The sequence below is a fragment of the Artibeus jamaicensis genome, unplaced genomic scaffold, assembly GCF_021234435.1.
Source record: "Artibeus jamaicensis isolate MK-2021 breed Jamaican fruit bat unplaced genomic scaffold, CSHL_Jam_final contig_700, whole genome shotgun sequence".
NCBI classification, from domain to species: domain Eukaryota; kingdom Metazoa; phylum Chordata; class Mammalia; order Chiroptera; family Phyllostomidae; genus Artibeus; species Artibeus jamaicensis.
Genome location: NW_026521930.1, coordinates 12,403,652 through 12,417,424, shown reverse-complemented (window position 1 = coordinate 12,417,424; position 13,773 = coordinate 12,403,652). Strand labels below are relative to the sequence as shown.

The 13,773-nt window shown below is 40.9% G+C and overlaps 1 protein-coding gene across 12 annotated transcripts in view; it reads left to right on the top strand.

Annotated features, from left to right (window-relative positions):
* The window catches only part of ANKS3 (ankyrin repeat and sterile alpha motif domain containing 3), a 33,168-nt gene that overhangs the window by 5,389 nt on the left and 14,006 nt on the right, over positions 1-13,773 (top strand). For 11 of the 12 annotated variants that reach the window (XM_037137972.2, XM_053671718.1, XM_053671720.1 and 8 more), the window contains 3 exons: positions 668-749; positions 7,282-7,417; positions 13,014-13,172. In XM_037137972.2, the coding sequence (XP_036993867.2) occupies positions 668-749; positions 7,282-7,417; positions 13,014-13,172 (377 nt within the window). The remainder of the gene's footprint in view (positions 1-667; positions 750-7,281; positions 7,418-13,013; positions 13,173-13,773) is intronic. The other variant, XM_053671719.1, reaches the window with a different exon arrangement.

Here is a 13,773-nt window from a genome sequence, read left to right as displayed (position 1 = left end):
ACGGACAGAAGAAACAGTCACACCCAGGTGCAGGAGGTCTAGGGATAATCCTGGCTTTTTTATACATCCATCACATGACGCTGGATGCAGCACTTCAAGCTCTCTGAGCCTTGGTTTCTTTATCTGAAAACTGAGGGTAGCAATACCTATGTCATAGAGTTAGAAGAATTACATGTTCTTTCATAAGCCAGGGGCCTAACATAATGAATGGTAGTTAATCGACATACATTAGGTGCTAATTCCTTTCTCCTTTTGGCCTTATTTGGTGATGCAATGTTTTGAAATAGTCATGAGTTTTATAAGCTGGAAGGGTTATCATCTAAAGAATGTGATGATGATAATACTTTCAACACAGCATCCAGCTGGCACTGTCCACAGCCCTGATTGATGTCATGTGTTGTGTTCAAACAGCTTAGAAGCAGTGAAGATAGTGTCTTTAGGACAAAAGACTACAGCTGTGCTAGAAACTAGAAGGGTTCATAAGGCTGATGTGTTGGTAAGAACTTATCTCTCCCCATTAATTCTTGCAAGAGGGAGACCTCTGCACTTAGGGATGATGGGTGACTTTACATCCCATCATCCCGAAGTGCATGGGTTTTGTCTATATCAGGGAAGCATCTCCCTGGCAAAATTTTTCTCATGCTAATTATTGGACTCTGTCTTACAGGGAACCAATATATGGATTCACTCCTTTGATGGAAGCAGCTGCGGCTGGCCATGAAATAATTGTGCAGTATTTTCTGAATCACGTAAGTGACCTTCTTTATTAGCTTATAATTTAGTCACAGCAAGTGGCAAATCATGTCACTGAAGTATAAACTACACAGAAATATCTGCTCTTTATCTAGTTATTCAACACATTTTCATTGAGTATGTATTGATGCCAAGTGTTAAGTGACACTTAGGCATGAGGGGTATGGTGGTGAGTAAAAACAGACACCTATTTCTTCTCTGAGAATTTTGAGAAGACTCATTTGAAAAGTATGGAAAGTATATTACTTTACTTTAAAAAGTTATATGGAGGAAGAAGGCAAAGATCTTCATCCCCTTTCAACCACTCCCTGCTCCTCCACAAGATGCCTACTTAGTTTTAGAAAGAGACACTCCAGGACTTTTGTTTCTGCTTAGAAATGTGTATCTATAGACACCTGGAAACGTAGTGCTTTTTGTCTTGGACAAAGTGGGGTGATTCTGTATATTTGGTCTGCAGCTTTAAAAAACCACTTAATATGACTTAGACATCTTATCCTTTTATAGTATTCCATGCATACTCTGCCATAGTTAATTTATAACAATTCCTTATTAGTAGAAATGTAGGTTTCCAACATCTTACAGTTATAACCAGTGCTCCAGGCAGTATCTTTATATATACAGCTTTACCATGCATGCAGTTATTTCCGTGTACTGTATTTGTACAAGAGGGATTGCTGGTGCTCACGTTTTAAATTTACACAGAAAGATGGGCAAAGGATCCGAATAGACATTTTGCCAAAGAAATTATGCAGATGGCCAATAAGCACGTGAAAACATGCTTGACATCATTAGTCATCAGGGAAATGCAAATCAAAACTACTTGGATGTCTAATAAAGAGATGAAAAAGAGCAAGGGTTGGTGAGGATGTGGAGAAATTGGAAAACTCGTACACTGTTGATGGGAATGTAAATGATGTAGCCTCTTTGGAAAATAGTCTAGCTGCTACTCAAACATTGAAACATAGAGTTACTGTGTGACCCAGCAGTTCCACTCCCAAGAGAATTGAAAACATGTCTATGTAAAACTTTTACACCAGTGTCCATCGCAATGTTACTGATAATGCCCACGAACCAAAAAATGGATAAATGAATTATATTAATCAGGCATAAAAAGGATACTGCAGGGATAACATTGAAAATGTTATGCTAAGTTAAAGTCAGATGCAAAGGACCACATATTGTATGATTCCTTCTATATGAAATGTCCAGGATAAGCAAATCTACAGATATAGAAATAGATTAGTGGTTGCCTCAGGCTGGAGAGGGTGGGAAGATGGGAGAGAGGGCGATAAGGAAGGGGTACAGGATTTCTATTTAGGGGGATGAAAATGTCCTGAAATTGATTGTGGCAATGGTTGCACATTGTCGAATTGTACACTGTAAGTGGGTGAATTGCGTAGTATGTGATTATATTTTAATAAAGTTGTTTTTAAAAATCCAGGAAGGGAAATATTTAGTTTATATTTAAAGTCCCAACAAATTCTCAATAAAAAGTTGTTCTGTTGTCCTTCCCACCAGTAGTATACACAGGTGCCCACTTTCTCATGTCATTACCAGCCTTGAAGATGAAAGATTACCCATCTTAAGTTTCTTCCAATCTGCTGGGAGAAAAGTGGCATCTAGTTGTGGTTTGTACTTACTAATGAGATTGAACATTTTAGAATATATTGTCCATTTGTAATTCTTTGATGAATTGTCTCTATGTTTTGGGACACCTTTCTATTAAATAGGGTTTTTTTTGTTACTTATTGGTAGGAACTTTAGAATAATAAAATGTTAACATATCTCTTTTTAAAAAAGAATTTTGGGACAATACATTTACATGGTAAAAATACAGATGAGAAAGAAGGTTCCATATTTTTAGGACTATAAGACACACTGGACCATAAAACGCACCTAGGTTTTAGAGGAGGAAAATAGGGAAAAAATTTGGAAGCAAAAAATGTCGTAAAATATGTAATAACATAAATAACATAGCGCTGCTCCTCCCCCCCACAGTGAGCCAGGTAAGCTACATTCGGACTATAAGATGCACCCCTACTTCCTCCCAAATTGGGGTGTGTGTCTTATAGTCTGAAAAATATGGTATATAGTGAGCCTGCCTCTGGCCTTTGCCTCAGTCTCTTGGTCACTCTCCTAGGGCTGCTCCCCAAGTTGCTTTTTTTTTTAACTTAACTGTCTGTCCTGGAGATTGTTTTATATCAGCATATAAAGTTCTTGTTTCTTGTGTGTGTGTGAGGGGCATAGTACTCCCTTGTAGGACTGAATTAGAGTTTCTGTCAAGTGGTCTACAGACAGAATTGGACTGTTGCCAACCATTCACTGTTTGCACAGTGCCGTGGAGAAGATGTGTGTACATACGTCTCTGCACACCTTCACGACCCCTCTGTCCAGTTCAGTACTAAAGGTAAAAGGGTGAAGTGAAACTACAGTCTTAATATGGATGTCGCCAAATTGCCATTTGAAGAGCAAGTTGTACTGACACCCTCCGAAGAAGAATTATGAATCTTACATTTTGAAGTACTCTAAACATATTAAAAAACATAGAAGCTAATACAGCTAATCCATATGATCCAGAGGTCACCACTATCCAGATGCTGGGCTGTATCTCTCCTACCTCTGATTTTGGTGTTTTCATCACATACTGTGTGTCCTTAAGCAGTGCATAGACTTGTTTTATGTATTTTAAAGGTTTGTATAAATAATGTACCAGACTGTATGTGTCATTCAACAGTGTTGGTAAATGTAGATGTCATTCACTCACTTTAGCAGCTCCGTGCTTACTGAATATATGAATATATTTATCCTTTTTTAATGGACATTTAAGTCATATTCACTTTGCTATTTCTAACAGTGCTGCACTTTCTACTCACACTTTCTACCTGTCTTAAGCACATATGAAGGGATTTCTGTAGAAGGTCAGGATATAGTCTTCAGAGTAGAACTTTGGTGGGTAGCGTGGGTGCATCTGCACTAGAGAGTGTTAATTTGCTTTCTTCCATAGTTGTGCCAGTTCACACTTTTCTGATAGTATTTTATAGTTCTTGTCTCCCACACCCTCAGTAACACTTGCTGCATGGTATCAGATGAGCTGTCTCCTATCAGTTTTTACTGTTCTAGATTTCTGGTGAGGTTGGGCATCTTTTCATATACTATTGGCTATTTGGGCTCCCTTTTCTACAGATAATTATTCTTTGAAGGTAAGTCTACTCACATGGACTAGGATCCTTAAGACATAGTCTAGGGCCAAAAATAGATGGGCAGAAAAAGTAATAAATACAAACAAAAAAACTAAGACAAATAAAAAAGAACAGATGAGTAGGAGCCCAGAACTGCAAGAAGCATAACCTCTACTTCTGAGTTTAGAGTCAGATTTTCTAAAAAAGATTGTATTTATTTATCTTTAGGGGGGGGGAAGAGGGAAAAAGAAAGGGAGAGAAACATTGATATGTGAGAGGAACATCAATCGGTTGCCTCTTGCACGCCCCTGACCCCCCAGATGAGGCCCAGCCAACTGAGCTACACCTGTCAGGGCCAGAGACTGATTTGTTTTTTATTTATTTATTTATGTATTTATTTACCTGATTTTAAATAAGGTAGAACTGGAAATTGTAAGAGACAGTGATTTATGTAGTACTTTAAGTGGAAAACATATTGGTGAGTCAGAGACGTTAGATCTTGTATCTGCCATGCACATTACACCCCCGTTTGGTGCTCTGGGTTCCTTTATTATTCAGCTGGGCCTGAGATTGTGTGTGGGCAACTTATATCGAAGGAAACAGATTGTGTTGGATTTCTTTTGGAAAATTAAAAAATTAAACTGTAACATAATTTCAGACTTAAAGAAGCGTCACAAAGTAGTGCAAAGACTTTGCATACTTTTGCTAGCTCCTTGGTGTTAACAGTTTATGTCTCTGTATATTTATATGCGTAGTCTTTTAAAAATCATTTGAAAATAAGTGCTGACATATGCCCTTTCCCCTCTAAATACTTTCATATGTATTTCCTAAAAATAAATTTTTTCATAAGCACATACATTTATCAAACTCAGGAAATTAACGGTTTTTCTGCCAGACCCCTAATCAGTAATTGAATCAGTAATTGAATTGGTCAATTTCAAGCTATTGCTTTCTGGCTGAAGGGGCTGGTGCACACAGCCTGGAGCTTGTGGCTGATGGGCCAGATTGTTCCACTGCTGGGGAGGCTGTCCAGCTTGCCCTGTGTGGCCACTCCTTATTCCTTGCAGATCTCCTCCTGCTAGGTCAAGGTCAGCCAGAGGGATTGACCCACCGGGTCTCTTGACCTGCCCTTCAGTAGCCAGGCTTCATTCTTGAAGATGGACAAATGGCTGAGGCAAGGCACCCTGTGCTCTTCACCAGGGAAGGAAAGGGCTCTGGTTGCTTCCCTGGCACTCCGTGTCCCTTCCTCCCAGTGGGCCCAGGCTCCACCAGCTCACTCTGGGCAGAATGATCGGGGTGTGTTTGGGCCTCTCTCAGTGGGCAGCTGAATGTCGATCCAGTGACCCTCAACCTGATAGGTGCACCCACTGTCACACTGGTCCTGGTCTCTAAACTGATCCCTGTGAATTTTGATCATGTAATTTTCTAGTAATATATTATATACATTATAAAATAGGAAGAAAAAACATTTAAAGGGTAAATAGAAATTTAATATTCTTTTCCTTACCTCATGGACCTTCTTGTTCTTGGTTCTCTTTTCTTCCTCATTTCTTGCTAGGGAATAGTGTTGCTTTAGTACAGCCTGAAGTTAAAATCTTTCAGGCTTAAAAACAGATATTAGTTAAAACCCTACAGTAAAGATGGTATTGTTTGTTATGGGTGAAACCTTTGGATTTCTTCTATCAAACTCAAACTAGAAATTATCTTTTTTCCCACCAGTTTTACTGAGATAATTGACATATATCACTGTGTGAGTTGATTTGACTTATGTGTATCATGAAATGATTACAACAATAAATTTAGTTACTATCTATCATTTCATATAGATAATATATATATAGGGTAGGACAAAAGTAGGTTTAGTTGTATAAATAATACAATAATTAATGAACAGTAATATAAGGACAAACTGTTTTTCATACTTGATGTGGACCCCGGCTCGTGGGGTCCACAACATTGTGGATGAGACATGACAAATTCACACCGACTCCCGAGTCCTGTGGAGAAAAAGGGATGGCGCAGCTTCTCTCTCAAGAGGCGAAAAGCCTCACCCCTTGCCTTTGACAGGCTTTTGTTGCTTTTCTGGGCACATTACATGATGGTCCTCATTTACTATGTACAAGTCCACTTTAGGTGGTTACCTTTTACAGAAAACAGAGGAGAGAATGCTGCTAATCACATCACAGAAGAATATTTGCAAATGCAAAGGGAAAAGTGGTTGAACTGATTACTCTTCCTTGGAAGCCTTAGCACAGACTTTGGGAAGTTACAGTAAGCACTTGTGGCCTCAATTCAGGGTGAGGGAGTTTTAGCAAGTCTCATAGCAGTCTAGGTACAATGCAGGCCTGATTCCCCACGGGAGAACCTATCTGTGGATGTGGGTCCTATGCATCTCCAAGTGGGAGCTGGGCCCACGCCATGCAGAATGTTCTCCTACACATACAACTGTAAAACTACTTTTGCCCAACCCTGTATGTATTTTGTTTTCCTTGTGATGGGGATTCTTAGGATATACTCTCTTAACAACTCTTGTACATCATACAGTAGTGTTAACTATAGTTTACGTCCCTAGCATTTATTTATGTTATAATTGACAATTTGTGCCTTTTGACAGTAACATAGTGGACTCTCCACCCCGAACGTTTAAGTTATTGCCAGGTCTTCATTATTGCGAATATGTTGTGCTAAATAAACATCTTTGTGCATAAAACCTTTCTCTGTATTTGGGTTTTTTTTTCCTTAGGACGAAGTTGCAGAAGTGGAATTACTGTACTGAAGACTATAAGTACTTTTTAGGGCTTAGGATAAAAGTTACCAAATTCTGTTTCAGAATGGCGGCACTCTTATCCTGATTATGTTTTTTAAAGACTGCTTCTCTAGGAAATCTGTTGTTTCAGTTTTCTGTGTGAAGAGAATGAAGCAAGGTGGGTGCACGACTGGGTGCCAAGGGTGTAGGCAGTTTCTCAGTGCACAGCAGCCTGAGTCATCCTTCTCACCTGGAGCAGCACCTGACTGCCTCTTTCCTTTAAGTATCTGCCTTCCCAGAGCAGCTGAAAGCCAAAGCAGTGAACTTGGAGAGCTGCCTCAGCTATGAGATGGCTGGATTACTGCCATGTATGATGATCCAATAAGCACCTCCCCATACCCCCAGTTTTAGCATTGACAATGAGAGACCACACAGACCTTTGCCTTTTCTCTCAAAGTTGTGACGTTTTCGAGGATCTTGGGTATAGACCTTTCCAAGGTGGTGATAAGCCATTGTACCTCTTGTCCTGGGTCCATAGCCCCAGAAGTGAGGGTGCTTCTCAGGAGAGATCCTTAATTCTTGTTCTTTTACTAACTTTCACAGGGAGTCAAAGTGGACACGAGAGACCACAGTGGAGCCACAGCCCGAATGCTGGCCAAGCAGTATGGACACATGAAGATAGTGGGGCTGATAGATGCTCACTCACTTTCTTTGCCCAAGAGCCTCTATCGGAGCCCAGGTACCCATCTGTGGCTTCACCCTCTGCTGGAATCCCGCCCCTTGTTCTCACCTGCTTTGATTGATTTGGCTCCTGCAGTCTTGCCAAACCTGTATCTCTCCTCGCGATTCCATTATGCAGTCAAGGTTGAGGCCTGCTTGTCTAATGGGAGAGGACAAGTTAGTTAGTCTGTAGACTGGCGCCTGCCAGGCTGAATTTGGGTACACCAGATGTGGGTATGTGGTGCCCACCCAGGGATAGGAGCACAGCCTCATAAAGGGGCTGGCTTCTGGGTTTGTTTTGTTTTGTTAGCTTCTGGTGTTTGTTTCTTGACTTTTATGGTATTTGTTGCCATGCAGAATGTTTTAATTTTATATAGTAAATTCATCAATCTTTTTTATTTCCTTTGGATTTAGGGTCACAAAAAATCTTTCCCTGTGCTCAGGTTGTATAAGAATTCACCTATTGGCCTGGCTGGGTGGCTCTGTTGGTTGGAGAGTTATTCCATACACCAAAAGGTTATGGGTTTGATTCCTGGTCAGGGGACATACCTAGGTTGTGGGTTCGATCCCTGGTCGGGCAACTGATTGATGTCTCTTTCTCTCTCTAAAATCAATTAAAAAAAGACATATTCTCGGGTGAGGATTAAAACAATTTTTTAAATTAAAAAAATAAGAATTCACCCATGTTTCCTTATAGTACTGGCATGGTTTAATTTTCTTCATTGAGATCTCTGACCCATTTACACTTTATTTTCATGTATGGTATAGGTAGTTTTTTTTGTTTTTTTTCCCAAATGGCTCTCCAGTTGTCCTAGCATATTTATTTAAAAGTCTAGCTTTGACCTAGTGATCTGAGAAGCTGTCTTTGTCACACAAAATTTCTATTTGTGCTGAGGACTGTTTATTCTGTTCTTGGTCTGTCTATTCACACACCAGAGCCACACTGCTTTAATTATAGAGGCTTTTTGTAATATGTTTTACAATCTAATACGGCTGGTCTCCCTTGTAGCTCTGCTTTTTCAGTGTTTTCCTAGTGACAGCTTTTTGTGTGTGAACTTGAACATCAACTTTAGTTCCTTAAAAACAGTGTGTTGATGTTGAGACTGTGGCAGATTTATAAACTAACTACCCCTTTATGTTGTCGAGTCATTCCAGCTAACAAAAGGAGTGTGCTTTTGTTCTGCATTTTTGTGTCTTACAGGAGAGTTTGAAATTTTTTTCTGATCTTCATTTTGCATAACCTAAGTGTATTTCTAAGTGTTTGATTTTCTTTGTTGCTGTTATAAATGGGGTTTCATTACCATCATGTCCTCTAACTGCTTGTCTGTGAATGTGAAAGCTATTGATGTCTATATACCAATTTTTTAAATACTTTTTAAATTTATTTTTTAGAGGGGCATGGAGGGAGAAAGAGAAGGAGAGAAACATCAATTGGTTGCCTCTCATATGCACTCTGATCAGGACCAAACCTGCCACCCAGGCATGTGCCCTGACTGGGAAATGAACCTGCGACTTTTTGCTTTGCAGGACGATACCCAACCAGTAGAGCCACACCAGTCAGGGCATGTATACCAATTTTATATTCTGCTGCCTGACTGAGTTCTTTTCATTGTTTGAGTTAGTTTTATTTATTGATTCTCTGGGGTTTTCCAGGTATACTCCCATATAATCTGCAAATAGAGTTAGATTTACAACTTCTTTCTGATTTTTAGTTTCATTGACTAATACTTCTAGTACAGTGTTGAATATAGTGGAGACAGTGGACATTCACTGGGTCCTGACCTGAGTGGAAATGCCACATTAAGTAAGATACTGACTTAAGAGTGAGGTGCACATATATTTTATGATGTTAACAAAGTATCTGTTGCCTTGGCTGGGCAGCTCAGTTGGTTAGAGCATCATCCCAATTACGGGTTCGATGCTGAGTTAGGGCACAGACAAGAATCAACCAATGAATGCATCAATGGGTGGTACAGCAAATTAATGATTTTCTCTCTTTCTCTCCCTTCCTCTCTCTCTAAAATCAATGAGAAAGAATAAGAAAGTGTAATTTCCTATATTCTTGAGTGTTTTCTACAGTAATAAATGTTGACTTTTATCAAAGCCTTTTTCAACATCTATGGAAATGTTTGTGAATTTTCTCTTTAGATCTATTAACACATATTAGTGAATTTTCTCTTTAGATCTATTAACACATATTAATGAATTTTCTAATAACAACCAACTTTACCTTCTCACTTGGTGCGTAAATGTCATTTGGTGTATTACTTTCCTAATGTGGTGTTTGATTGTTTGCTAATGTTTTATTTAGTGTTTTATATAGCCATTCATTTGTAATTAATATTGGTCTGTGATTTTCTTCTGTTCTGTCTTTGTCAGGCATAGTTATCAATATTATAGTTGCTTCATAAAAAGAATCTGGAAGCTTTTCTTCCTTTTTTGTGCTCTAGAACAATTTTTGCAGCATTGGAGCCCCATGGCCTTTGAAGATGTGGTAGGATTCTCCTGCTGAACCATCTGGGCCTGGTCCTTTTTCGGGGGTGGTTCCTCGATGGCTTTTTTTGTTTCTTCTATAGAAATTGGTATGCTTAAGCTTTCTGATTTCACCGGTGTCAATTTTGGTAAACTGTATTTTCCTAAAAAATCATTTCATCCTGGATTTCAAGTTCATCCATATAGAGGCCTAAAAATAGGTTTTTGTTCCTCCTGCTTTTAAAAGTTTCTTCTGTTTCAATGGTTATTTCAGCGGTTACTTCTTTATCTATCTAACTCGTTCTTTCCTGGTTTTCGTAATTTTCTTCAACACTTGCGGTTCAGTTTCCATTTCATATCTGTTTCCATTTCATATCTGGGCACTTGGTAATATAGTTTTCATTTTTTAATTTTGACTCTTTTTTCTGTTTTTCCCCTAAGTTCAGTCGGTTTTCTCACCCTTGTATGTGACTGTGTCTTTTTGCCCTCAGTTTTGGATTTCTGATTCAGGGTGCTTTCTCCTGTCCTCAGATGCTGTTGAAGGATTCGGAGTTCAGTGTTTTGTCACGGTTTCTCCCGCTTCCTCATTGGTTGAGTTTTGGAGAAAGGGAATGTTTTCACTTGCTGAGCGTTTGATTCCCATTTCTATGTGCCCCCAGTAGTGACTGTGTGTAGGCGAAGATCACTGGTGCTCCTGCATTTCACAGGCAGGGCTTGGTGGTCTGGCTAGTGTGTGAATCGCAGTCCAGGAGCTCCCTCCTCCCCAGTGTCCAGGGACAGCCTCTTTACTAGGTGGCCTTTCTTTTTCTTTTTCTTTTTTTTTTTTGGAGTGGGATGTAGTTAGCCAAGCATTATGTATCCCTTGATAAAATTTTGTCTTGCTAGATCCTGAACTCCCCCTGCCTGCTTTTTCCCTTTACCACCCATTTCCAGAAGGCGTCTCTCCCCAGAAGGCCTGCTGCGCCTCTGACTGTCCCCTCCATGCCACGTGCATTCCTAAGTCACTTCCTCGTGATAGTGCTCTGCTCCACCAGGATTTTTTACAGTATTTTTGCCCATAGAGTGGACTTCATCTTTTTGGGAATGACATTGGCACTTCTTTCCCTCATCTGTCCTTTGAGTGATTTATCCTAGACCTGCTTTGTTCCCCACAGAAAATAGAAGTGAGCGAGTTGGATATTTCTTTGCTGGAGAGGGACATTTGTCTGCTCCTCACAGGGGCGGGATCTTTGAAGTTGGCGGTGCTCTCTGTGGTCTAGGTCGGGTCGAAGGTGTGGGATTTGTGAGATTCTCTCTGCATTCCTGCTGCTTGGTGCATACTTGAGAGAACATGTTAGAAAGTTCAGATTCATGGAGTGCTGCCTTTTCCTTGGTCCCCTCTCCCTTGTCCCTTTACTTTTTATTGACTACGTCTTCTGCTTGAACAGAACCCTGGTCTCCTCCTGGTGACGTAGATCCTGGAGCAGATGGGAGTGAGTCGAATAGGGAAAGGAGGGAGTGGTGGTCCACTCAGGTCACCGGCCCGCATTTGGAACCTGCGTCAGTAACTGCCTGACCTGCTGGGCAGTTGCTAAGAGTTGAGCTCTCAATTCACATGTGAGTGAGCCTGCTCCCTTTCCAGGGTCTGGTTTTGCTCAGCTCTCTTTCTGGCCCCAGGACTGTTTTGTAATAAACACTAGCTCCTGTGGTGTGCAGTGGTAAGGGGGTACTTTTCCATGTGTCTGCCCCACTTTACCAACTCCAAAATGGGATTGTGTCAGGTGAGAGAGCCTGATACAAATGTATCCATGAATTTTGCCTTCAGGGTATGACAAAATATAGGAAACTGTGAAAAGCGGTAAAACAGTAATGGTTGTGGGGCATGCTGAGCATTTAAGCTCAGATGGGTGGTGATTTGAGGTGCTTCCTAAACATTGCACTGAGGTCTCGTGTGGTACTCGTTTCCCAGGAAGTTGTTCAGGTCGAGAGTATGAACACACTAAGTCATGGTGATGCTGCCATATGTGATGAAAGTCAGAACAAAATTTATTTGTAATTGTAAACATAGTACATACTTGTTATTAAAAAATTCTTCAAACCCAGAAAATTAGGAGAATAAGAAATAAGAATTTAACCCTGGCTTTTGTGGCTCAGTGGATTGAGTGCTGGCCTGTGAACCAAAGGGTCACAGGTCCAATTCCCACTCAGGGCACATGCCTGGGTTGGGGGCCTGGTCCCCAGCAGGAGGCGCTTGAGAAGCAACAGCACATTGAAGTGTCTCTCTCACTTTCTTCCTCTCTTCCCCTCTCTATAAAAAATAAATTAATTCCTAAAAAAAAAAAGAAGAAGAAGAAGTAGCCTTGGCTGGTGTAGCTCAGTGGATTGAACGCAGGCTGCAAACCCAAAGGGTCACCAGTTCAATACCCTGTCAGGGCTCATGCCCGGGTTGTGGGCCAGGTCCTCAGTGGGGGCCATGTGAGGGCAACCACACATTGATGTTTCTCTCCCTCTCTCTTTCTCCCTCCCTTCCCCTCTCTAAAAATAAGTAAATAAACTCTTTTTAAAAAGAAGAATTTAGATTCCCCCATTGTGACAGAATTTTTCAGTTAGCTCATACTTAAGAGATTTGCTGTTCCCCTAGATGTACCCATAGCCCAGGGGTGTCAAACTCATTTTCCCCAGGGACCACAATAGCCTCACAGTTGCCTTCAAAGGGCCGAATGTAGTTTTAGGACTGTGCAGATGTAACTACCCCTTAACTAGGGGCAAGGAGCTCGGCACTGCCACCAGGTAGAAACAAAGGGCTGGGCCGGATAAAACAAGGCGGGGGCTGGAGGATGTGGCCACAGGCCTTGTGTTTGCCACCTGTGCCATAGCCCATCTGAGCAGTGGACTGGCCCATTATGGCATCTTTTTTAAAAGTTCTATTTAAAAATTTTTTAAAAATTTTTTTTCAATTATAGTTGACATTCAATATTCTACTCTACCATTTCGACTGGAAATCCTATTATGGCATTTCTTACAAATGACGTTTTAGGAAACATAGTTTTGTTCTTAATTTAAGAAAACCAATTATGAATGATTTTTCTTCCAGTTTACTATGAGGGTTAGTAAACTGGTTTATCACTGGACGGATTGTCTACATTTTTGTGTTTGACCCACAGAAAAATATGAAGATCTGAGCTCTTCAGATGAATCCTGCCCTGTTCCTCAGAGACAGAGGCCCTGTCGGAAGAAGGGCCTCAGCATCCATGAGGGGCCTCGGGCCTTGGCCAGGATCACAGCTATTGGACTTGGGGGCAAGACCCAGCCTTCTTGCTATGGTGAGCATTCCACATTCCCTGATGCTTTTTGATAGTGCTTTCAAGGATTCTGTCTGGATGAGAAGAATAACTCAGGCTCCTGAAATGCGGGTCGCTGGGTAAGAGCAGCAGCTCAAAGACTCAAATTTGATGACAGTGATGGAAATACATTAGGTGTGGCTGGATCTTGGATTTGTGTTCATCCTTTGATTAGTCTTTTCATTGGTTAAAATTATAAATTAAGAGCAGCAGAGATGTAGCTAGGCTCAGATTTCATTCATCACACAGTGAGTTAGCTAGTGCAGGAACAGTGTGACCTTTGAACCCTACTTCCTGTCTCTGGCCATAGCACCTGAGCATGATACTTACCACATTTTTCAGCTTGAGATGGATATGCCTCTGGGCCAGGCCTAGGAATGACTGCGCTCTTGCTCTTTTCTCCAGAGGATGAGTTTGATGCTCAGATCCCTCTGAGAACTGTGGCATGGTGCTCTTGGTGGGCTAGGATCTTAGGCCCCAAGTTTCCAGATCTTCTGAGTTTATTCTCAAATTGTCAGCTCCTGAATGTTGAGTATAGTGTTCTTGGGGAGTGAGGGAGGCACCAGTAGTCCTTGGGGCAAGT